Source organism: Pezoporus occidentalis, unplaced genomic scaffold, assembly GCF_034315485.1.
Source record: "Pezoporus occidentalis ecotype Australia unplaced genomic scaffold, CSIRO_AGI_Poc_V1 ctg28, whole genome shotgun sequence".
Lineage (NCBI taxonomy): Eukaryota > Metazoa > Chordata > Aves > Psittaciformes > Psittacidae > Pezoporus > Pezoporus occidentalis.
The window spans coordinates 1,651,819-1,678,434 of NW_026914718.1; the positions used below are offsets into that span (position 1 = coordinate 1,651,819).

A 26,616-nucleotide genomic window follows, 5' to 3' on the forward strand; every position below is an offset into this window, starting at 1 on the left:
CACAGGAAAACACAAAAGAAAATGTGATGTGACATGAGAATTCCCTATAATAAGGAAACATAAGGTCAGCACAATACTGACTTCACTCTATACCTATCCACCTGTGAATGAGTGTAAAACACCAGTCCCCCAAGGCAAATAGTCTGCTCCTGTGGATGGCCTGAAAGAGAAGTCAAGCAACATTTCTTTTTTAATAACCTTGGGAAAGGGAAATGACCCGTGAAGGTTTCACAGACAGGGGTCACAACACACTCCCTCCTGAGGAAGTGTTTAAAACCATGGGATACTTGAAGACATTAAAAGTTTCTTCTTCCCCTGACAGGCAGAACATTTAAATCAAGATCTTGTCAGTGCAGAAGACCTGGGAAAATGTGGGATTTTTTCTCGTTTCTGACCAAAAATCCCCACCCTGCACATCCACCTTCTCTGAATGCTGCATGTACTCCTCTCGCACATCCACCTTCTCTGAATGCTGCATGTACTCCTCTCGCACATCCACCTTCTCTGAATGCTGCATGTACTCCTCTCGCACATCCACCTTCTCTGAATGCTGCATGTACTCCTCTCGCACATCCACCTTCTCTGAATGCTGCATGTACTCCTCTCGCACATCCACCTTCTCTGAATGCTGCATGTACTCCTCTCGCAAACTCCTAATGCTGTTACATACTGTGCTGAGGCATTACATCAAAACAATTTCAGCAGTCATGCCTCAAATGAATGCTGCACCTACCATGAAATAGTAAGTTGGCCTGACCATTCAAATGCGGGCTGTTTTGCTTCAGTAGCCCAGCTCACCTGCCAGTGCTCCAGAGCTCTGGATACTCAACTACACAACCACAGAATATTTTCAATGACATATTGCCATGAAGAACTCAAAAGAGCAAGAAAACAAACAAAATCTCAGAGATTTGCGTGCCTATGTATACTGCTATATACACACCTGTTTATTGTAGGTCTGTGTGGCTCTTCACAACAGCATCCTTACTCCAAGGAATAAACACTGAAAACATATCCTTAGCAGTCTGGCATGGCAGCGTGATCCCTGCACACCAAAATCTTTCCTGGATAGATACCCCCACAGGAAACTGCACAGCAGCAGGCACTGGTATAGGAAACTACTTAGGCCAATCCTGGAGTAAATCATTACTCTTAGTGGATATGAGGAGCAGAACTGAACTGCAGAAGAACACAAATTCCCAGGTATCCCCCTCAGCAAGGCAGGGCACATCTGGCTGCTCATGCAGAACCCAGTGCTCCTCAGTTTGCACTTTCTCCCTTTACGCTGATTTTATGTTTCCTAACACAGTGGCTTTGTTTTCCACATAGCAGGTGCCACCAAAGGAGTAAGAAGAAACAATAGTGACAGGTTTAAACTCCTTTTTATTTTTTCCACCATCTGCTATCTTAGAATCATAGAATCAGCCAGGTTGGAAAAGACCTTTAAGCTCATCCAGTCCAACCATTCCCCAGCACTGCCAATGCCACCACTAACCCATGGCACTGAGGGCCTCTTCTACACGATGTGTGAACACTTGCAGGGACTGTTACTCCACCACTGCACTGGGCAATCTGTTCCAATGCCTATTCCAATGTTTCACTGGGGAAGGAATTGTTCCTAATCTCCAGTCTAAACCTCCCCTGGCACAGCTTGAGGCCATTCCCTCTCATCCTGTCACTGGTTACTTGGGAGAAGAGACCAGCCACCTCCTTGCTTATTTATTAACATTGTAAAAGTTGTGCAAGTTGATTACAATTACTCCTGAGGAATAGAAAACAAGGCATTTATTAGTAAGAGTTCCATTAAAAACTTACAGTAACAAAGGTATGCATAAAGTATTAAGCCAGTAAAACCTTTAAATTAAAGTTTAATTTAATTTTATTTAATTAATAACCTCTGTCCTGGTTTTCATTCATGTCAGTGTTTTATTAAGAAAAGTTAAAAAAGGGTAGTGTATCTGACCTTACTTTGTCAAGCAGCCCAAGACCAAAACACATTTCAGCAACAGTAGATCAGCAGTGCTTCCATTTTCATGGGAAAACTAAGACTCTGCTAGGAATATGCCAGTTAAGAAGTATGGAAACCCAAATGAAAGTAAACACTGTAGAGAAAATGCTATACCATGGTTATTCCTGAGCTAAGAAAACTGCTACGGCATGAGGACAAAATCATTCATCACTATTTGTGAAGCCAGTGAACACAAACAACCCTGAAGAGCAGGCTCCTCATTTTTGAGCTCTGGGGTAGCTGATCCATAGCCCAGAGTCCCCTGCTGCACAGCCACCCTACTGTGGTTACTATCCAGACCTTCTTCACAGAGGCTTTTTCTCAAGCTTTCACCCTGTAAATAATAAAAAAGCCTTCAATAACTTGAGACTGAAGCTAAAGCTGCTTTTGGGGGTTACACAAATAAACATCTGCATAAAGCCAGCCACAGAAAGATTTATGGCCCACTATTCACAAGCAGCATCAGAGCTAACTATTTTGTGGGACTGACTGCTCAGCTAACACTTCTCTTTTGTAACTTGGTGTGGTGCTGACCCTGGCTGGACACCAGGTGCCCACCAAGCCACTCCATCACCCCTGCTCCTCAGCTGCACAGAGGAGAGAAGATATAATGAAAGGCTCACGAGTTAAGGACAGGGAGAGATCACTCACCAGTTACCATCATGGGCAAAACAGATCCAACTTGGGGAAATTAATTTAAGTTACTGGCAATCAAAATCAGAGCAGGGTAATAAGAAATAAAACCAAATCTTAAACACCTTCCCTCCACCTCATCCTTTTTACTTAAGCTCAGCTTCACTCCTGATTTATCTACCTCCTCTCCTCAAGTGGTGCAAGGGGACAGAGAATGGGGTTGTTCATCACATGTTGCACCTACCGCTCCTTCTTCCTCACAGTCTTTCCCCTGCTCCAACATGGGGTCTATCCCATAGGAGATATTCCTACATGAACTCCTTCAACTTGAGTCCTTCCCACAGAAGCACGTTTGCAGCCACTATGCCAAAAACAAACGTGAAGAGAAAAGCTATTCCACAGCCCCTGTGGCTACCAGGCAGCACAGCCCTGATGCCAAGGCTGAGATACCCTTTAAGCAAAGGGTCCCTCTCCACTCCAATGCTGCAGTGTGTCCAGGTCGCTCAGGGACAGCAATGTCCCTTCAGATCAAACTAACTGTAAGCACCCATGTGGCCTTTGCACCACTGCATCAGGAGGATGTCTTCCTCACAGCCCTGAAGATATTCTCCAGTGCACACAAGGTCAGCAAGAGAGAAGACTACAAACCAAAACTAAGGTCAAAGAGATCAAGTCTTGGAAGAAACCTGGACTTTGTGTCCTATTGATGAGCACTTGAACGATTCTACAAGACGCTATTTCTGTCCCAGTATTTCTCCATCTCTTCACAATACCCTGTGGCTGTGAACTTGCTTTTCATTTCTGCTGAAGGCAGGAGGGCCATACAGACTAAGAGCTGCACACCCTGTCAAATCTCAAGCTATATATTTTGAGACAACAAAAATGCATGGATGTTTTCTAAAGATTAGAGTCTCTAGCATTAATCTGCACACAAAGGGATGCAAAAGAAATCTGCCACTTCCCAAAAGTCTGAATTCCCATAAAAAGTGACAGCCATTACTGGCAAAGTGAATGACACTATTTCTTCTCACACTGCCCACAGAAATTTTCCCCAGATCACACTCTCCAAAATAATGGCAAATCAGTCACATTTATTTGAGTGTAAAAGCAATAAGAGAGATGCTTTACAGTAGGGTGTGGTGCTTCCGCATAGCACTTTGCTTACTCAGCTTAATCTGGTTAGATGTGAAAAAGATGTGCTTCCACCAGCCCTGTGCTGTGCAAGAGCCTATCCCATTGTCCTCTTCAGAGGTCAGATTCTCCCTGGCTAGGAGCACAGGTGGAGCAAGTGGCATTCCATTTGCAGAAGGCCATCAGCCTGGCTTCAGACAGACAAAATGCTGTATTCCAGGGGATAAATTGAGGCCACCAGCTGCTATGCAGACATGCCCTTTGTTCAAGCCAATATGGTAGGGCATGTCAAGCTGCTCTGGAGATGAAGGCTGGGACCCTCTCTAGCTTTCAGACCATTTCTAACAGTGCCATCTCATTTCCTTTTAAAGCCTTTAGAGAGGAGCAAAGCTGTCTCCTCTTTTCGGGCTTGTTTCAGGGAAGCCAACAGAGATCAACCCTAGAAACTAATGGAAAAGAAGGCTTTCTCCTATTCTGCTTTCCTACTCTTTTCTTTCCTCATACCTATACATATCCCTCCCAAATGACCCAAGAGTCCTTCAGGCAGCATTTAGGACCTTCTACATATATAGTCACATTATAATAATGTCATTTTTTGTCATTTATATTTCCCAGTGTATCTCAGTGCAAGCCTGGCTATGAAGAGACTCTTATTTTAGAACAAAAATCACAGCTGCTTTCATAGAACATAAAATAATACACTTGTACACGTCTATTCTGAAGTAAGATGGCTCATGCAACAGCTTTCACTAATACAGAGAGGTGCAAATGAAAACGGGCTTCATTAAATTTGTGAAAATTAATCTCTTTGTGAGCCTTAAATGAGAACACAGTTTGCTTTCTTCATACCTCTCTCTCAAGCACTAATTTCAATAGCAAAGGCATGGATGGTAGCAAATGGTGTTTTGTAAAGGACTCTCTCGCTGCATTTCTTTCCCTGGTAAGAAAAAGTGGAATTTTCTTTGTTTGCCTCCAATCCAAGCAAAAAAATCACCTCTGTTACCAATGGAGAGGTGGGAGCAACTGAAACAACAAACTGTCCAAAACCTGCTGGTGTTGCACTTTTTAAAGACAACTTCATTAGCAAAACCTTGCACGGTTTCCCTTGAGCCACCCCAGCCATGCTCAAGACCATGGCCTTAAAACCTAGTGGTCTGTACGTATCTGCACCTATAGCAATGCCTGTCTATCCCAGGATAGACTTCCAGCTTCACTTCACAGCCTTTGATGGTTTACTTCATAGATTTGGCTAAAATGAACCTAAAAGCTAAGCTCATACCTCAAAGGTGTTTAAAACCCTGACTCCTATGTAGGTGGGGCTCCCAGTACAAAAGGGATGTGCAGCTGTTGGCGTGAGTCCAGAGGAGGCCACAGAGATGCTGCAAGGGCTGGAGCAGCTCCGCTCTGGAGCCAGGCTGAGAGAGGTGGGCTGGTTCAGCCTGGAGAAGAGAAGGCTCCTGAAGGGGAGACCTTAGAGCAGCTCAGTGCCTAAAGGAGCTACAAGAAACCTGGAGAGCGGCTTTGGACAAGGGCCTGTAGAGACAGGACAAAGGGAATGGCTTTAACCTGACAGAGGGGAGATGGAGATGAGCTCTTAGGCAGAAGTTCTTCCCTGTGAGGGTGCTGAGGTGCTGGCACAGGGTGCCCAGAGAAGCTGTGCCTGCCCCATCCCTGGCAGTGCTCAAGGCCAGGTTGGATGGGGCTTGGAGCAACCTGCTCTAGTGGAAGATGTCCCTACCCGTGGCACGGGGTTGGAACTGGATGAGCTTCAAGGTCCCTTCCAACCCAAACCATTCCGGGATTCTGTGATAAGAGCAAGAATTTACTAGCTAAATGGTTTCTAGAAATGGATCTCATTGATGTAAATCAGGTTTAGAAAGCTTATTTTCCTCCTTCCCACTTTCAATCTGGGCTTACCTTCACAGTGGAATTCCCCCCAGCTGCTGGGACAGAGGCAGCTGTAGATGGCATTTTATGCTCTATGCTACCACCTGCAGCCCACTTCCAGTCACCACAGGTAACTGAGCGCGGACAGGACGAATCTGTCCCCTGTTGGATGGTGACCTCAGTAAAAGACCAACACCTCTCCGAAAAGGAATCAAGAGATACAAAAAGGGTGAAGGATGGTGGGAAAGATTTCTGTGTCCAGGAGTAAGTTGGAACAGAGTCTGGATTTATGCTCCATGCTTTTCTTTCAGGATGGATGTTGATGGGGTCCGCTCACTATCTTCCTGCTTGCCTGGTGTTGAAAATTGCATCTTCAGGAAAAGAAGCATTTTGGAAGAGAAGCGGTTTTGTTAAAACTCTCTGGTTTGTCAGATGTTCTGCTTTGCAAACGTTTATTTCTCTTACATGCACACCCACCTGGGTTTATTAAATTCAAAACTCCTACAATAGTTTTCCCTTTGTTCCACCCTTTGCAGCTGCAGAACAGCATGATATATTAATAAGAAAGTAATGGAAAAAACTTGATTTAGATTTCAAACTTCAGCCCAATAAAGTTGTTTCCTGTTTGTTTTGAGTTTTTTTTTTCCATTAAGAGTCCAAACTCCCCAGGAGTTACAGACGCTGTGTTCCACACAAGGGGAGCTCAGGACCTTACAGAACTCAGATTTTAACACACAGCTTTTCATTATTGTTTGCAGGATGAGGTCTGGTCTTTAAAATAGGAGAATGGGAGCCTGGAGCCAGGCTCTGTTCCCAGCTTTCCAACTGTCCAGTTGTTCACCTCTGGCCAGAATGCTAAGCTTCACTGTGAAACAGGATGATGAAATGCAAACAGCTATAGACAGTCTTTGAAATCTGCATGGGTAGACTGCTCCAGGTAAAAATCACACCACCTCTCTCTACAGGGGTATACATCCATATACTGAGAAACATTCCTCTAGAAAAAAATACCCATTTTACTCTGGCAGCATCTTTCGACTCACATACTAATAGTACCACTGAAATGCCGGCATTATGTAAAGGATGAAGGAGTAAATATCTGGACACAGAAGCAGAAACAGCAACTTGTGTAAAATAACCTATTTAGTCTGTTAAAAGTCTTGGTCAAGCCCTTCAGTTTCTCCTTGCCTCAGTTTCCATAGGTAGAAGTGGAATAAAAGAACCTGGTATTATGGTACATACATAATTTGTGAGGCACTCACATTCTGCAGTAAGCAAATATCTCTAAGTACCTCCAGCTCTGCTAAGCCAAGCACAGAGGATTTCACCAGGCAGCTGGTGTTTCCAGCTCTGGATGTTATCAGCACTTCATAGGGTAAACAGTACCGATGATGGTGGTCTGCGGAGCAGGTACCCCAGTTCACACCTTCTTTCCCTCCCAATAAACACACACAGAGCAAATCCAACTCCTGTGGTCACTGAGCTTCCAGCAAGCAAACACGCTGCCTTTTTTGCCATCCTCACTAAGGAGGGACAATGCGTCAGATGGTTCTATACAGCGATAATGTGTTAAGAGCCTCAGGTAGAAGCATATGCAGAAAGCAGTGGTTACAGAAGTACAGTTCCCATCCCCATCCAGACAGGCTTCCCACTGGATTCAGTGAGAGCTAGCACTTAGGAATCCTGGCAAGAGTTTTATCTTAATGACAGAGGTTGCAGGCTTCTGGTTAATCAAAAGAAGCCATTAGGAGAAAGGGATCAATTCAAGTAAAAATCCTTCTGAAATAACTAATGCTACAAGTATGTTTGTATCACTGAAAGAAGAGCTTTACTTTTCTACCACTTAAGGCTTTTCTTATTTAAACACCTCGATCTCATACCATCTTTCCTATCACTTTCAGGGCTTTTCTACTAGCAAATTAAACTAGTTTCATTAGTTCTTGATTTTATCTATCCTTTCCAATTCCAAGCAAAAGTAATGCATTATCTGTTCACAGACATCCTTAAAATCTTTGTGTGTGTGTGCTATTCTATTAAGAAAGCAACCAGCACAGCCAAAAATGTCTAGCACAATTGATTTACCTGTGTGTATCTGGTGAAAAATGTCTTCCTGTAGCTTTCGAAGCTACAGGGACATTGTCCCTCATTCTACTCATCCTCTGAAAAGAAATCTCCAGTGAGTAATTTTGCTTTGTAAAAGTCACATCACAATGTCTCTACACACACAAACATTCCTGCCTGGTTCCTCGAGTTCAAGACTGCATAAATCTTTCATGTGTCAAGACAGGTGTTGGTTTCTATTCCTTTTCAGCTGGGAAATAACAATAAATCTGAGTGATTAAGGTCAGATTTTAGCAGTCCTCAAACCACAGAGAATCAGAAAATGTATGCATTTGACATGCCATTCTTTTGACAGACCAGGTCAAGATGATGCTACTGAACACTGTCAATATAACTATCCATTTATTTGTGGGTCTTTCCTAGAAAGATGTCCAGTGTTTACCAGCTTTGTACTTTAGAAGGGGCATAAAGTTAGCAAACAAAGTTATAAAGTCCTCAGATAAACCTTCTAAACATACAAGGCCTGAATTTCTTCTCCCCTATCTGTGACTAACGAGGACTTGATTGCATCTCTGGGTTTACTGCTGGGTGAAAAAGATCAGAGCTGACTTCTCCCAGCAACTTTTGACCTGACTGCAACATATTAAATCTGGCTAAAACAAGCTACATGACAAGGGGGGAAAAAGATAGTTCTTCTAGCAGTAGAGTTACTCTAAGTGAAAGATCTTAAGGATATCCGCACTTTATAACTGCCTGTTTGCAACCCAACCGCTCCGACGCTAATCAACCCCTCGCCTGCAGCAGAAAACCTTTCCCAACAGCCAACCCTGCCTCCCCAGCATCGGCTTTGGGATCCGAGATGGAAAGCATGACTAACGATAGAAGTCGCTGAGATCGTTTTCCTGGGGGGCTGCGTGCCTTGGGCCGCGTTTCTGAGCTCTCCCCCCATGAAGGTGGATAAGGGGGTGCAGCTGGCGGCGGGATGCTAGACCGGCAGATGATCGAAACGTTCCCGCCGCTCTGCTCGGGATGGAGAGCTCCGGAAGGGAGCAGTCATTCCCCGCAGCGGAGAGAAAGCTCCGAAGGGGAGCAGTCCCCGCAGCCCCCCACGGACCCACCCTAATTACCTGCTCCCCAAGGGACCCCCGAGGAAACCCCTCCCATCCCCAAGCGATGCTCCTGCCCCGGTGCTTACCCCACAGCAGCAGGACGGGGAGCTGCGGCCGGCGGCAGCCCGGCGCCTCCATCCCGGCGGCGAGGGGCCGCGATGCTCGGAGCCCGCATGGGGCGGCCGGTCCGCCGGCGCGCAGGGCCCGGGCCCGCCTCAGCCGCCCCGCCGCGGACCCTCCTCTTCATGCCTCGGTGGCCAGCCTCGGGCGGCGGCGGGGGGCGGGACCCCACGGGGGGAGCCGCTCCCCCGACCCGGGAGGGGGGGGGGGGTCCCAGCGCCGAGGCGGGCAGGGAGAGGCGGGATCCCGCGGCCGGCGTTGCCGCGGAGGGAGCGCGATGTATGCGCAGGGTGCGCACGGTGGAGGGTGAATGTGTGCGTGTGAGCTCGGGAGCGTGCATGTGCGGGCACACCGGGCATCCCTCCGAGAGCCACACAGCAAGGAGGGATGCTTCTCGCGACCTCCAGGGCAGGGTGGTGTTTGGGGAGGGGGGAGAAGTTCCCATTTTGGAGGGGAGATGGTTCTGGTCCCAAGTGTCCGAAGGCTACAGGGAGGCACAACAGCCTCCCCCATTCTGGCACAACATCCTGGCACTGGGGCTGAAGGCAGAAAGGAGGATGGAGCCAGGAGGTGGCTCGTCTCTTCACCCAAGTAACAAGTGATAGGACAAGAGGAAACAGCCTCAAGCTGCGCCAGGGGAGGTTTAGACTGGATATTAGGAACAATCTCTTCCCCGAGAGGGTGGTCAGGCACTGGAACAGGCTGCCCAGGGAATACAGCAGGGCAGTGGTGGAATCACTGTCGCTGGAGTGTTCACAAACCATGTATATGAGGCCCTCAGTGACATGGGTTAGTGGTGGCCTTGGCAGTGCTGGGGAACGGTTGGATTTGATGATCTTAAAGGTCTTTTCCAACCTAGTTGATTCTATGATGCTAGCACACTTAGTATGTGCAGCTAAACATGGGCAGTGAGCTAACCTAACCCCACACAGCACCAAAGCAGAGCAGCAGGAGCTCAAAGTAAGTGCTTAATGTGTTTTTGTGTTGCCATGTCATCTCTGCATGGCTCTTTTCAGAGAATGGCACAGCTCCTAATTTTCATCAATATTTAAAGGCTGCGTTCCTGGAGCTCTCTCTCTAGGAAATTAGTGTCTCCAGCAAGAAACACTCAGCTGAGAAGCTGCTGAAGAAGCCTCTTCTTAGCTAAAGATAATTGTACTGCTCAGCAGTATAAAGAGCCAGAGTGTGTTTCTAGGTACATGGACGCTCCCCCTCAGTAACTGCCTTTTAGCAGAACATCGCTGCCATTGCTAAAGGTCAAATGTACCATAAAACTTCGTATTTCAGAAAGATCTTAATGCCATACACAAGAATAAGGAGTGCTTTTATGTATCTCTCAGATTGTTCCCAGTGAATCTGTACACTTGTATAGCATGGTGCTTTCAAACACTTTGTGGAGAGCGGGTACCCAACAGAGTAGCAGAATTATGCATTGCACATGCCTCCAAAAGCAAACTACTCAATACACAAACTCCACCTGATTTATGCTGTTATCTAGGCTGAAGGAAATGTAAAACTTGGGAAACCACAGAGAAGGTTGGAAATCCAGTGCTGAAACAGCTCTGCAGACATTTAAGTGTGTCAGTTATAATGAACCTCCTATCATTTGTGTGCCACTTTTTCCTCTTGGCTGAAAGCAAACCTGGTAACACACCACAAGCCATAAATAAACCATAGCTCAGGAGATCATCCTTCAGCAGAGGGGCTGCCACTTCTGCTTTGTAAGAGTGTTTGCAATCTGCTCCTGCCAGAAGGAACTACACTGAAGTGACAAGCATGAAAGCATGCACACCACAGACTTGCTATAGCACCCTTCCTAATAGTGAGATCTTGATTCCCCTCACAGAATCTGTTAATGGCAATATCTGAAGCTACAATTTGTATTTTCAAGAACTTGGACTGATCTTCAGGAGGGTTAGGATGCATCGTGTTTTATATGCAATATTATACATTAAACAATATACAGTATATTATACAATATACAGTATACCAGCAACATTTTGTTGACAAATAAATATGGAGATAATGCTAGCAATTTCCCTTTTCATCTTTTGTATTTGGTTTCTTTCAGATGAGAAACTAGAAATTTTTAAAAGTGAATGTAAACTGCTTACAGCTACCAGGATTCAGCAAGGGCTTCCCATTTTATGCTTGCAGCAGGTAGTATAAAGGTGCAATTAGAGTCTTTGAGGTAGAACAGCTAAAATTTATAGATAAATGCACTAATTTGGAATGTTGCATTGAACCACAAACCAGCTATGCTAGGCGGTGTCTTCAGCAACATGCTCTAGAGTAAGTCTGATTCACAGGTGTACCTGAACAAAACTGTCAGAGTGTTCAGACCATCAGCAAGAGGCAACTCTGGCTGTTGGCAGTTTTTCATTAAGACTGCCTCTCCCCCATCTGTTTTAGTAATGCCAATAAATTTACTTCAGAAGGGCTGCAAACCTTTTTATTCTGCAAATCTTCCCTAGTAGCATCATGTCTATACCAACAGTAGAAACCCAGTTCACTTAAACCCGAGAAATGCTGTAAATGCTGTGCAAAGCTCTGAATCCCAACCCCAGCAATATGCAGTAGCAATAATGTCAAAGCCATAATCTGTTGTAATTTCCAAACAAACAACCCTTTGCAGGTACCCTGCAGACAGTGCTGCAATCACATTACTTGAGGCATGGTTTTAGAATATTTAAATCTGATAATAAGCCACTGACTAAAAAAAAACCTAAATGTAAAATTATAGCAATAGACAGGTAGGCAGTTGCTCCAGTATGGAAAGTTCCCAAGGAGTCTGAGATGAGATGGAAGGAGTCAAGCCATCCAGGGCAGGTAATATAGTGAGCAGTGCAAGATAATGTAATAAAATCTCATGCTCCAGAGGTTAAACTGGTCTAACATAAACTGAAAAATAGTCAGTGATAAAATAAATCAATAAGAAGCTGAAGACATTACACTATGGAAAGCAACAGTGCCTTCCCCTGTCACCTCAAGTACCAGCCTGGACAAAGCAGTGGCTTACCTGCATGGAGAGTCCTCACCTAGCACTGGGCAGAAAGTTTCCTTCTCTTCCTAGAACAGTTATTTTGCATAAAAGATACATGAAGATTTTAAGACCATGTTTTAATAGGACTGATTGCTGGACTGAGGTTTGGAAAACTAGGTTCAGTTCACCTGTGTTTTTTTATTAAAGTAGGTCATCTTTCCCACCCAGTGCTCCTAGGAGGCTTTTCCTGCTCCAGAAACTGAAAAACTATAAGGCAGGTCATTAAGATAATTTCCTCCTTTATATTCTGTTTGTGTAATTCCACACAAATCTTTTCTCCTTTTAGTATCAATATAGGAAATGTACAAACATGCTAAAAAAAAAAAAAAGATAGTTACAATGGCTTCTTCCAGTGACTCAAAGGCCACACTGTGATGCAGTGATTGCACATAAAAGCAGACTGCATTTTAAGTCAGTCAAATTTGATGAGCTGAAACTCTTAATGCCTATATTACCTGAACTGAAGGGGAAGAAAAAAGCTCACATTTCTCTATGTAAAGATCATATTTTTTTTTTTACATAAAAGCAGACAAGCATTAGGGAAGCTCAAAAATATTTTGCCAGCCTTCTAAAACTCCACTTTTTAAGCCACGCATGAATGTGCTCTCTGATTTCAGCAGGGATCCCATGTTCAGAGCAAAACATCTAAGCAATGTATATATGTTTCAAGCTGCACTGTTTCACAGCTCTAAGTATTCAACACCCCTAAGGCCATTTTATTTTACATACCTAGCTATGACATGACAGCCTTCCCACCGGCACAGCATGTGGGCTTTGTTTGAAGGAACCAGACAGAACATTCAATTACTTTGTTTCCATACTAGTTTCTGGGATGGTATATTGTCTGGATCAAGCTACTTCTATATACTACACCATCAACACCAATACCTACAACTAATAAAAATGGTTCCACAGATCACGATGGAGATCAAGGAAAGCAGACAGATTGTATAGGAGAATGGCAAACACCATCTCCCCTCTCTGCTGGAGGGAAGGTCCCCTGTCAAGGGTCCTCTACCAAGATGCCCACCCCTTGTTTTACAGCCAGGGGTACAAAAGGCTCTCATCAAAAGACCTAAGCATGAATCTGTAAGAGCTGGGATGTCTCCCTCATTCCCAGGTGTTTTTCTCTTACCAGAAGGGGCATCCCAAGGCTTCTGGTAACTGTATGTCATACACGTTGGGATCTCTTCTTCTCATTGTACGCAGTGATTCTTCTTTTTCCACAACAGGCAGAAGCTTTAGTGTAACAGAAAGTCTTTCTAATTTGTCTCAGACATGGGAAACAAATCATGCCTTCACTTTTAATGTAAACATTAGCAAAATGCATACAACGCTCTATTCCTTCTAGACTAAATAAAGCCAAAGTTAATTCATGGGGTTTTAAACACTTCACTGTCAGTTATGTTCTAGAGGCCCTGAATTTTTACTCAGAAAATGCATTTATTTTTTCATTACAAGCTGTCTGATCAGTCTGGGAAATGCCAGCAAGGGAATATGTAGACTGTCTGCGTACATGGCTGTGTCTCTGAGAAATAGCTTGGAAAAATCAGGGAGAGAAGAGAAAGGGAAACACACTCCATGTTTTTTTCTTTTTAGAAATAGTAACACTGTGACAATCTCTCTTCATACAAAACCTGACAGAGCTGAAGACTGAAATCTTACAGGACTGAGTCACCAATACTCTTGCAGCCATCTGAAGGAATACTCAAGGATCATTTCGTAACCTTTGGAAGACAGCTGACTCTGCAGAGATTGGTGAAGCAGTACAAACCTACCTGCAATAGAAAGCAGCAAGCCTATTAGAGTTCCCTCTGAGCTCAGGACTTCTGACTCCACAAGTAGGCTCTGATTAGTGCCTTATGAACCATCCAGTATCTCCCTAGCGTGAAACCAGACTAATTATATCCTTCTTAGGTGCATGAAAGACTGGCTTTAGGGCTGAGCAAGTCAGATCCTAGGATACTTCTTAGATAGGAAATTCCATACCTTTCCATTCCAGGTGGAAAATGTTGCCATGGTAAATAAAATGTTATTTGGAGGCACAAAATGAGTGCAGTGCACAACACTTCTAATTTTCTGGCCCTAATTCCTACCATAGCTGTCCTTCTGAAGTTAAAACCCCCATATTTTCACAAACACTTTCACCCCGCTATTACATTCACACAATTATACATCTACCATAACATATCATCCTACTTTAATCCTGTCATCTTTACAGCCCCAAGGCAACCCCATTTCATGCACAGATCGCTTGCACCTCTGTCCAGACACACTTCACAGCATTTGCTACAAACTGCATAAGAAACGAACTCAGGCACAGAGATTGCCTTGCAGTGTTTTACTTGGCCAGTTTCTCTTGCAGGGTGATGGTGCAGAGCTCCAGTTTCCATTACTTGAGGAGAAGAGCCAGAAAGCTTCCCCAGTGTCATGCACTTGCTTTCCTACCTTCCTTTCCCCTGACTGAGAAGTGATGCACAGTAAATACTTTTACTTCTTAACGGGAAAACCGGAGAAAATTCATTGGCAGTGTGCCTAAAGCACATCACTGGTCATCACTGCCATTGAAAAAGGGAAGGGAAGAAAGAAAGGTGATGTGCCAAAGACACATCTTTGCTCGTGTTTTCTGTCACTGTCACAGATCTTTCCAGGGGTCTCAAATGTCTCCATTCACAAGGGTTTTTTTCACCTTTTGAGCACACACTTTCAGAAGCCTTGGGATTCCCTCCAAATGACTTCAATAAATAATTATTTTCCTCACATAGCAATGAACCCACTGTTTGCATTTGAGTGCATCAATTAAAGGTTTAATCAAGTTTATTGCACATATAGAAAAAGGAGCATCTGCTCAGATTCTGCTGGCCCCAAATGACAGAGAGTAGCTCAGTGTGCCAAGGGACCATGACTCTCATTTGAGAGAATGACATGTCTCAAACGTCTGGAGCAGCACAAAAATTAGAACAGGACATGCGTAGGAACAGGGAGTTGGAAGATTTATTGTTGTAGCACTTGCTGTCTTCCCCCTACAGCAAACAGCAGCGTATGCTGCTGAAATGTGTGCGCTCAATCTCTGATTCACTGAGAAGTAACCTACGTTTTAAGGAAATTCCAGCTATCATTAAGAAAAGTGTGTGCTTATGGATTAGCTCACATTAAACAATATCTATCCTCAAATAAAGTTATAAAATACACAAGAAAGGAAAGATTTTTCCTTTCAAATATTCACCGTTTATAAAATGCATCTTTCTTCATAAAGCTACCTTGAACAGAATATCTAAACCTTCACATTTAATTGATTTGCTGTAGAAATCTCTCACTGTTTTTATCTCTAGTAATAAAACGTTCTGTATCTCACTGAAGTATCAATGAAATCATACATGGGATCTCTTCTTACCATCAGTCCTTTTTGTTTTCAACTTAGAAAAGATCGGAAACAACAAAATGAGATAGCAAGACTGTTCCATGCAAAGGAAGTGAACAACTAATACAGATGAGCACAAATACTTTAAATAACTTAGAATAACTGAGATAGGCATCTATTTTATTGGTAAATACAGAGGTAAAATACTCCAAAGGCGAGCTATTTTTACCATTATTTCCTGAGATTTCTAAATCAGAGGAAGGATGTGAGTAAGTGGATGACAGGCAGCGCAGGTGGTGGAGCACCGGCACACATGCACACTCACCATCTCCAACTACTATATCAGCCTGTTAATGAATTAGCTACAGCTCAGTGATTTCAGGTGGAACTTACTGCTTGATTCTGGCAAGTGTAACAGGAATACTTGAAGCAAAGCCCAGTGTAAAAAGTACAGGAGAAGCTGCACTAGGGGAAGCAAGAGGTATCAGAAAATATGAAATCTCCACCAGCCCAAAAGCAAAACCGAGGTTTAAAGTTCACAGTAAAGTCAGTGATGAATTATGTGCCAAGGTGGGCTTTTGCACTGCTGTTGCAAGTGTGTCATTTACTTCGATCATCCATCAGATCCTATTAAATAAATGAGAGTTTCAAAACCAACTCTAAACAGAATAACCTGAAAAAAAATACAATCATACTTCCCCAAGAATGCTCAGAGTGCATGCTGGGGGGGGAAGCATAAATATTGAACCAAAAACATACGCCTGTGCACACCATAAATTAGGCAACCATTTTTAAAAGGCAGTATTACCTCCAAATACTTTTAAGTTGCTCTGTCTTCAACACGTGTCCCAACTGTCCCTCTATCAGGACAATCTCTGGTTATTTTTTGCCTACTCTTCAGAATATTTCTATCTTAATTCTGAATAAAATTAATTGATTGAGCTTGAGGAAAGCTGTGTTCATGAGTTGAGCTAGGAATTCCATCTCTTAAATGAATACATTTCCTTTAACATTTCTTCATTTCCTCAAAGGAATGAATAAAAAGATCAAACAGATCATAATTTCCTGAACACCATTTCTTTCATTTGTCTGTTTTGCTGGGTATAAAATCAGCATTTTGGGTAGCATTGTGACAGTTTGTGAGATGGGCTCAGAAAGCCTGAGCATGAGATTATTCCCAAGGTGAAGGCTTCCATGGATTTACATTAGATCGGTCTGTGCAAGAGATGGGCACAGATGTTTCCTGCAATCATAAGATATAGATTTATTTTTCTCAATTAATTTCTTCTGGAACCTAATAAATATTAATTAATTGAGAGAAGGGCTTCCATTAAAGACACTAATCTTCCTAAACAAACTATACAAAAACCTGCTGTCCAAACAGAACACTCAAGCAAAGAATTGGTTTAATCACATAAATTCTTTGAATGGTATTATCTTGACCAAGTAAGAGAAAGTAGTTATCGGCACAGAGATGATACAGGTAATCACGATTAAGATGTCAAACTCTACCAGTGAGAGACACCCTGTGGTAAGAGCCTGAACTGTCACCACTGCTGTCGCCAGCAAAGAAACTGCAGAACAAATTCTTTATAATGATTAAATAACAGATTAGAAAGTTAGATTAGATAAAGATAGATAACATATTAAATAAACGATAGATTCTCTTATGGAGGTGGGAGAATGAGAGGTTAATCTGGATCATTTTAACAGAAACAGGCTCAGGGGAAAGTACATGTGGCTTTATACTGGCTGCCTCGATGGACTGGAATCGCAAGCTCGACTGAAACCAGCTTGTCAGCAGGTAAAATATACAAATGAAGTAAGAAACCCCTATCACTTACAGAATCTAAAAAAAATATTTAATTCTCAAAGCATAAAAATATTAGGGAAATATCTCTTAAACACATATACCTCATTTAAATTGCTCCATTAAATGAGTCTGAACACAAACAGCATCAAGATAAGCTGTAGTTTAATAAACTAAACTGCTAAGCATATGGTTGAGCAGCATGTTGCCTCTATTCGGCTGTCTTGCACGTTCCACATGGTAGTGCTTCCAGGTAAGACCGTTAACAACACTGACATAAACTCCTCTGACTCATTTCTCTTAATAGCTTGGAATAAATGTCCATCATCTTCCTGAACTACAATGCTAAAACCTCATGCATTATTCCACCCCTACTTTTCATCTCTACAGGCAACAACATACTGAACATATTTTTCAAGCTTTCAGCTCCCTCTACTGGGGAAACATTATTAAAAAACAAAAAAACAAACCTTAGTGTTTTGTTATTTAAACCAATGTAGGAGTGAAAAGATTTAGACTAAAAATAATGTAAGAAAACATGTTTTCTTGTTTTTCCCTGTGTTGAGCGGCTCAGTTTTGAACTGCTTCTGTCCAGAACTGGGCATCATGAACCTAATCTTGAATTACTCTAGAGCATGAAGTGGCCAAACCTCACCACAGCCTCTGCATACAACTGTGACAGATCCATCAGATGAACTGGAAATAAATACTCAACTAAAATTCATGCAGAAGTCATGCAGTGAAGGGGCCACACCAGTTTCATTCAGCATACACTGTGTCTGTGGAAAGCTGCCTCTATATACATCATCACAAAATATCACGCCACTGAAGAAAACAGCTCTAAAAACTCTTTCAAGGACACATATCACAAAGGTTAAAAGTGGAAACAGGATTTTATTCCCTGTTATTTCATGTTACATTGCAGAGAGCATTTCATAGCCAATGCTCACAAGCACCAACACAATGCACATATGTAGCCAGTAGCAGGCTAATATATTCTTCAGGTTAGCCTGAAAAAACATCCCTTGCAGTCTGGGAAAGGAAAACCACAGAAAGCAGCAGCAAGAAGACAGAACAAGCAGTCCCTGTCTCCTGAAGACTGAGAACGTGAAGAATGAGCATCCACACCAGCTACACACTAATGTGCAAGAAGACGGGCAGCAAGGCTGGAGCCCTTCCAAGCACAGGCTGCTGTGCACAAGAACCCCTGGGGAAATGGAGCCAAAGGAACAGCAGAGCTCACTCCTGCTCTGAGCCTATGCTGTGTAATGAAGCCAGAGAGAGCCAGGGCATGAGTGGTGCCCTGGAGGGATGAGAGCAGCGGGCGAGAACCAAGCTCAAAGGACCCTGACAAGGGGCTGTGCTCAATGCAACAGAGGACAAGCAGCAACTCCCACGGGCTGCCCTGGCAGTCGTAAAAGCTTCCTCCCCCCAGATGTGGGGCAGGAGAGGCACCCATGTGGAGCAGGAGCAGAAGCCTTTGGGCCACAATAGCCCAAAGGAGTCCTGTCAAGGGGCTGGCTCACTGCTGCAGAGGAAGGCAAAACCCCCCACACTTGCATGCCTCCGTGGGGGAAAAAAGCCTTCCCCCCCAGCTGCAGGACACGAGGGGCCACCTTTGTGGTCAATGAGCAGCAGGCAGTAACCCACCAGAATGACCCAGATAAGCCCTGACAAGTGTTCCTGCTTCACGCTGCAGAGGAAGGCAAAAAGACTTTTAAACTCTTTGGAAAAGAAGTAGATTCTTGTAGCCCTTACAAATTTAGAAGTACAGTGTGCAAATAGCATTAAAGAGAAAAAATGTTTGAGTGTGAAGAAGATAAGTCAGGGAGCTATAAAAATTCCGTATGGTTTTCTAATACAAGTAACTAACTCCTTTGTATCTTCTGATATTTAAGAATAGATTAAGTATTGAAAAATACTAAGTAGGGAACAATGCCACCAAGAGTCTGAGGGAATTGGACTAGATGACTTCAATTTTTCTTTCGGGATATGCACTTTAACAAAAGCCAGGATGACTCTTTGTTCAAAGAGGCTGACAGGAAGAATGTAAAAGATACTGAAGATGAAAGCCAAGAGGTTCAGAGCTTGAAGAAATGCTCTGCTTAGATTAAGGAAAAGAAAAATCATGCAACCAGTAGAAGAAAGAGCAGGTATTGTAAGATGAGTGAGGAGAAAGCTACTACATGTGGTTTATAAATCAGCGTAACAGAGACAAGAGATACGAGGTAAGATGGATCAGTTTTCAGACTGACTAAACCAAGGTTAGCCCAATGATAATAAACTATATGAAAAAAAGACAAAAATCACAGAAACTAAGAAAACCAGAATAATTTGGGAATAAGTGTCTCTGGGGGTTGTGGGGTTTTAGTCACTGACTCAAACTGATCTGTCAACACTTCGATGTTAGTAAAGCAACAGGAAAAGAAAAAATCCAATTTTTTCTTCCATTTTTAACTCATGTTTTTATTGGTGAATGTGCAAGTTTGGAAAAATCTTAGGGCTTAAATTTCAAATGGAGCTTTGATTTTGGTGGAAACAGTTTCTCTCTGCACATAGAGAATAAATAATGACAATTAACCGATGACATGAATTTGGAGCAACAAGATCCTATAGCTCACACAGTGCAAAGGGGCAAAAGTGCCTCTGTTCGTGCTTACATACTCTGTGTGTGGCCTGCTTCCTTCATCTGCTAGATAGTAAGGTTCACTCAGCTATTCAACTCATGTTCACAGGCCTTGTGCCTAGAGGTGGCTAAGCAAAGTACGTAGGTAAGAGAGGACAGTAAAAGTAGGAATTAGGGCAGGGAGGGAATAACTATAACACAAAAAACTCCACAGTCATCAGCAAGAAGTTTGAAAGAGTTCAGAAAGCTGAGTAGTAAACATAACCTATTAGCAAATCTAATAGAAAGAAACAAACCAAACAGGATTATAAAGAGATTTAAGAACCAAGAAATATACTCAGACTGCATGACAGAAGAAGAAATAATATCACAGTAAACAGTGAGGAGCCTGGAGGTCCAACTGATGCTTAAATACACTAACCAAAGAATAGCTGTCAAGGTGATGAATGCCAGAATCATTTGCTACCAATCAGTGGCAAACCCAGAAAGGCACTCAATTTTTATCAGATGTTTCAAACTCTGAAAGAATGCTAGAAAGCAATGAAGTTACCAGTCTGCAGAGCATCAGAAAACAAAACTGCAAGGTTTCAGTCCCTGAACCCTGTACCCTAAAACAGTACCTTCATAGACAACCAGAAAGCTTGAGATTGAAAAATCTAATAGAATTTCCAGGTCTAAAAACAACATGCTGAGAGAATAATAAAAAGCAAATGAAACTGATACAACATATTGATGTTTTCTGCTCTGAAAATTCCTGTTATAGTCAGGGCTACAATTCCCTTAAAAAGATGAAAATTAAAGTAAGAAATCTTGCAAGCATTTTATAATGGTTCATTTATATGTAGATTCCAATGCCTTCAAAAGACTTTAAATGAATATAGCAACTGAACTTTAAGTGAATATTATATTCATACAATTTCATACAATATCAATTTTGCTGGCAGATAAAGTAGCCAGAAGGTCACACAACTAGCCTCAAGTCATGTAGCAAACCATTTACAAGTGAAGATAGCAAAAGCCTTCCTTCCAAGCCTCTTCTCAAAACCAGAGTATGGCTTCCAGAGTAATCTCTACTTTTAGTGCAAAACCATGATCAGTGCAGGGCCAATGACAACTGAGGTTTTGCCTCCCCCTGGCCATCCTACAGCTTTCCTCAGTAAACTCTTCCCTGCCTCCCTTGGTTAAAAATACAACAATGCATTTTCTTTCACTTGGGAACCAAGAGATTTTATGTCCCTGTGGGAAACTGATGTTCTAAAAAATTCACTTGTCTGGTATTTGAATCACCACAAAGTCGTGTAAGCTATGGCTTCCCATTGGCTTCCAGCATCAATCCTGGAGCACTCAGCTACACTTACTCAACTTCTGCTGTTTTACCCAATCTCTCTGCCCTGCCCTCTCAAAACCCATCCTATTGGTGTCCTGATGGGAGAAGTGGATAATGAAACACATGGCTCAATGGAACTAAGAATATTTTCAATTAAATACTAGGGAAAGGCTTAAGGCAGTGCCTGTTAGCAATATAAATTTCATATACACACCCCATAAACATTTGCTGCACCCAAGGACAGTACAGAAAACATCTCAGAATGTTTCCTCTTGATATAAAATCCTTCCCATGATAGCTCTGAAAACATGGGTTACAAGACAGTGTGACTGAAGAGCTGCTTCACTGTCACAGAGCTGGGCCTCAGTCTATGAAGGTTGTGAACCAAATAAATAAGCCCAGCAAACAGAAAAGAGCATAATGGTTAACTGAGGGGTTTCTAGGCTCTCCTTAGAGGAAGGAAAGGGCTCTAACACTTAAGTAACTGAAGGTTTGCAAGTAGAAACACCTGAGTCCAGGTGTTTATTCTAAGTGAGCAAGATTTGTTCCCTTATTATGAACAAACACAACAACATACTCTGAGATCTTGCCATTATTCCAAATAGAAAGCAATGTGCTTACTGACATTAGTAAGTAAGTATTAGACTCACTAGTAGGGTCTGATTTAAACAGCTTTACCATCACGTTTTACACTTCTTCCTCTGCTTTACTCTCACCATAGATATCAAATATATTTAATAACGTATTTCAGACTTGCCATTGATAATGTGTAAAGTAAACCCTGGCATAAGACAAATCAAAGAAAACAATGGTTATTTTGCCCTTCACAATGACTAGTTCCTTTGTGGTGGCAGAAGAGCAGGTGGAGCTCCTTGGTTACCTGGGAAGAATTCAGGGTTCCCCCTTGAGGTGAGAACTGCTGCAGAGTTTCATTCTGACACAGGTATGTCCAGGGAAGAATACAGGGGAAGAACTCAGCTCTGATAAGCTGAGAATACTGCTGCATCTCAAAGAGGTGGTCATGCTGACCTTTTCAAACATTGTTTGAATGTAGGACATGTAGGATATGACAGGTTACCAGACTCACACGCACCACTCATAGTATTAACCTATTTCTAATGAACACTGTCTTGTTCCCTTCCTTCTTCCTTTTGTAAACTACTGTAGTGCTTAAAAAGAAAAAGGGGGGAAACACTAACAGCAACAACAAACCCCTCACAAGACAGAAGTTTTCTTCCTAAAACGCAATAAAAACACAGAGCTGAAATCTAGAGGTGAACTAATTCTCTCTCTGGCACCCAAAGGCAGGAACCACACTACTTACAGCACATTTGTAAAATCTTCCAAAAAATGAAGGCTTCAAAACCTTCTCAATCTCTTTCGACACTTCAATATCACAAAAACTAACCTGAATTTCGTTTTGTTGCAACCTACATTCGTTACTTCCTGTGCTGTCCATTGTTGATAAGGGGAACAGCCTGGACAACAGCCAGAAGCTGTGGTGTAGCTCCATCTAGTGCTAATAGTCTGCTGAAAGACCTTACAAAGAGCTCGCTGATATTTTACAGAAAGATAAATGCTAGTATGTGAATTATGTCAGCCCTGAAACCTGTATCTGATCCGTTATTGAAGTGATATAGACTGGACATAACAGCAGGGTCAGATGTTTTAGAGTGCTGGTCATGAACAACTTTTCAAGAGATGGAGGAGGTAACACCTTCAGTGTGGGAAGACTGATAAAGGGGACAAGAGAAGCAGACAGCCTTATCTATAATGCATAACTTTATGCACTTAAGTCTGGGCTAGAAGCTAAATCTCATCGAAATTCAGATTAAATTAGTTTCAGGTCCTGTTTTTTATGGGAAGTTTGATCCAATATGTGGATCCCCATGCAGGGAAAGCCTATACAGTCTCTTGCAGCCAGAGATGAGTTTGCTCTGCCCATTGCTACAGTAAGGGTGGCATTTATCTCCTATCTGCCTAAAAACATTACGTATATAGACACAAAACCAAGGGCAGTGAACTGGCTTAGGGAATCTGCAGGCCCTTGGCTTTCTTTTCTAAATGGCCTCAGAATACAAAACATATGGGGTCAAGCATTACAGAAGTGTTGGCTTAGAAAGTACTGAAGTAACTGGAAAAAATTGTGATGAGAATGCAGAAATTACATAGCCTGGAAATTGTGCAGTAAAGAATAAACTTGCCTTAAGACATAAAAATAAACACACACCAAGAACCCAGGAAAATATAATAGAAATCTGAAATGCAGTTGCTCAGCTACTGGCATAATTATTGTTTTCTCTATTATTTATGGGTTTAATAGCAAAGTAGCATGATGACATCCATCTGCACACCACTAGCTGTGGTAAAGGACAGCTTTATTAAAACAAGATAAGTAATAGAAGTAGTTTGAACAAAAGAAAACTCATTTTCAGTGTGGAACTGTTACAACACAGCACAAGTTATTAGGTATGAGTTAGGCAATCTTAACAACAGATGGCACTGATCTGTGGATTGGGTTGCTAAACATAGCATGTTGTTAAATCTATTCAAAATTATAAGGAACACATTTCAAAACAAACATATCAGATTCTGTATATGAACGGTATAGCTGAAGTATAAGCTCATAGGCACGAGTATATCTATAAACTCTATATGCCTAGATTTTATATAAACCAGATTTTTACCATAATAGTAGGATGGAAAGACTAAAGAAGGGAGTTAAAACTAACAACAACAAACGCCTGTATCTCTAGCAGAGGAATCATTTTGGATGGAGTGATGTATTAAACATTGCACTCCCTTCAGGCACCTGCCCCACAGGAAAGCCCCCTACATTTTCTCCCTCTTTAGCTGCAAGGCTCTCTGCTTTCACAGTCCCCTCAATGAGGCTGCAGACCCTTCCAAGACCTCTGTGCTTCTCCCTCCTGTTATGGTTTACCATGTCTACTGGCATCTCCTCAGCCCTGAACCCAAGTTTTACCCTTGTAGTTTTCTCATTTCCCTTTTTCTTAAACAAATTCTGGTCATCATTCTCTTTCAATATCCTGCCTTTTAACCCTATTTTCACTAGAAAACAGTTTCAACTTACAAAAAAAAAAAAAAAGGTGCAAGTTTTTGATATTACCTCTAGGAGATATTCCTTGGGCCACTCAGCTTTTTGTTAGCTCTCTTCTTCAGTACCAGAAGGTGATGCTTTTTGTTACTCAAGGAGCTTTTTTGCTAGTTTTACTGTGGCTTTGATACTGTTGAGGAAAACCACATTGCCCTGGACCTGGTCTACTAATACCATAAAGTATCGAGTATGCTCCTGTATTCATAAGGAATACATAGGAATGCAATTCTCAATAAAAAGCTTAGAGAATCTCTGAAATTCCTGAAACTCAGTCAAATGTGATTAATCCAGTCTGGATTTATAAGTACAAGAGTAAGTAATGTGTGCCTATTTACGCTCAAAAGGGACAAAATTAAGATTACTAAATCTTTAACAGCACAAGGACAAAAGCCTGACAAAAAACTGAAATGTTACAGCAAAACAATGTTGCTAAAAATATTAGTGGTAGAAAACAGGTGTGTAGAGGAAGATAAAGTCACTTTAGCTGAGACTACAGACATTTTCCATGGAATACATCATCATTCCTACCTCTTGGCACTCTTTGGATTAAAATTGCTCATAAAATGTTGCCTGATTCAAATATAGCACAAAAATTTCCTGTGGGAAAACTGAGTGCAAGACAATTTGCTGTAATCTGTTACCACCACAGACGCGTAGAAATTGCATTAGAACAGCATGGAGCTTCCAATCAGTTTTCAGCTGATGCATATAAAAAAGTTATTCTTACCTTGAAAAGGCTCTTAAAAATCAAAAAAAAAAGGTTTTCAGGATTCTTAAGGAATGGTGAAATATATTTGTCTGGACACGGGACTTCCTGGATTTAAAAATGATACTTATAAAACTGAACAGTAGGAAACAAATGCTAATAATCATAGAACCATAGAATCAACTATGATTTGGTCCTTCAGCCTCAGACCAAAAGAAGTCTGGAGATGTGGATCTGCAGAGATAACAACTTCCTGTATTTTACAGAGCTAAAAGAAACTTATTTCGTAAACCAAGAGAGGCTGGCAGCCCCAGATCAGCACAAGTCCCAGTGAGAATGAAAGCAGGTGCCAAACTCATGTAAGCGTTTGCCTTCTCTTGTCATGGATATTGCTTTGTGCAGGTTTGCATCAAGGACAGAGTGGAAGAACACAGCAGTGAAGTGAAGAAAGAAGGCAAAAAGGTTTACTAAAAGGCACTGGGCTCTGAAAAGAAGCTCTGAAAAAGATTTTCTTGGACATAACTGATTGTCTGGGGGAATAAGGAATCAACAGACTTGACTCTTACCCTGGGGTTCAGGACTTGACACATTCCTTTTAGAAGGCCATGGCTGCATTTTAAATTTTCAAACTTGACTAGATTTTAACTCCTTGTTTAGCTGCAAGACCATACAGTTTTGTCCAAACCCTCATGTCAAAAGGGATAACTCTTTCTAGTCATCCTTTATGGATAAAACTAGATTATTTCTAAGATGATCTTTTAGAGCAACAACACAAGCTATGGGTCTAATTGTCAAACATTCTGATACTTTCAGATGTCTCCAACTTTAGATGGATAAATGGTATTATCTAAACCAAACAGTGCAGTGAGCTACTTTGTTCATTTATATACGGCTCAGGGAAATGTGTTATACCTCAACAGGAAAAATGTTCTGAGATTTCCAAACACACCCTCTTACTTTTAACCCATAGAAGTCATTAGTAGTTTCTAGCTTGGATTTTAGCATTAAGTGGATGTGCAGACTGAGCTCAGAACAGGCAAACTGACATAATTTATTCAATTACATGATTCTTACTGATCAGCCCAATATGCTCCTAATGAAAACTATACCCACCCCCCTGGTATACTTAGTTATGACTCTGACTGGCATTAGGTTTTCTACATATGTCTACTTCAGGTAGCATAATCTTACACATTTATTCAGTGACTGCATGCACTCAGTAATATTTTTAGTTCAGCTGATGTGTGTGGATTTGTGCTCATGTAATGAAGAACAGAGCTAAAGCAGCAGCTCACCACAAGAATGAAAGAGTACAAGCACTCAGATTTCAGCTGTGATGCTGGCTGCAAAAAGCCCTCTTATTGACACATAGTCCCCTTTGGCACTCATGGACAGACTTTTTGAGGCAAAGGAGGCATATATATGACCTCTCTCATGACTTCTGCCTTAGATTTGGCCAGAGGGAGTTAAGAACATGGGATGAAAATAAATACACTGTGGACCATATTTACTAAACAATGGTGCTCTCTCTCCTCACCCCAGCCAGACACTCAAAAAAGAAAAATAAAGTATTTGTACCAAAGTATGAACAGACTTAAATGCAAGGGTAACTAAACTCAATACTTACACATAAGCGTCTCTAAGGTCTACATTTTCCCCCTTTTAAAAATAGCTCTTTC

The 26,616-nt window shown here is 42.1% G+C and overlaps 1 protein-coding gene and 1 long non-coding RNA gene across 3 annotated transcripts in view; both read right to left on the bottom strand.

Annotated features, from left to right (window-relative positions):
• Positions 1 to 26,616, bottom strand: part of RAMP3 (receptor activity modifying protein 3) — a 70,112-nt gene that overhangs the window by 38,330 nt on the left and 5,166 nt on the right. Inside the window, exon 1 of one of the 2 annotated variants that reach the window (XM_062625417.1) lies at positions 8,916 to 9,124. The exons of the other annotated variant lie outside the window; for it this stretch is intronic. Within the exon in view, the coding sequence (XP_062481401.1) occupies positions 8,916 to 8,967 (52 nt within the window). The 5' untranslated portion in view covers positions 8,968 to 9,124. Of the gene's footprint in view, positions 1 to 8,915; positions 9,125 to 26,616 lie in introns of those variants that run through there. 2 annotated transcript variants of the gene reach the window in all.
• On the bottom strand, positions 10,257 to 15,829 carry LOC134167181 (uncharacterized). The gene is made up of 2 exons (XR_009966126.1): positions 15,679 to 15,829; positions 10,257 to 12,305 (listed from the first exon to the last, which is right to left on the bottom strand). It is a non-coding gene; the product is annotated as an uncharacterized LOC134167181 (long non-coding RNA).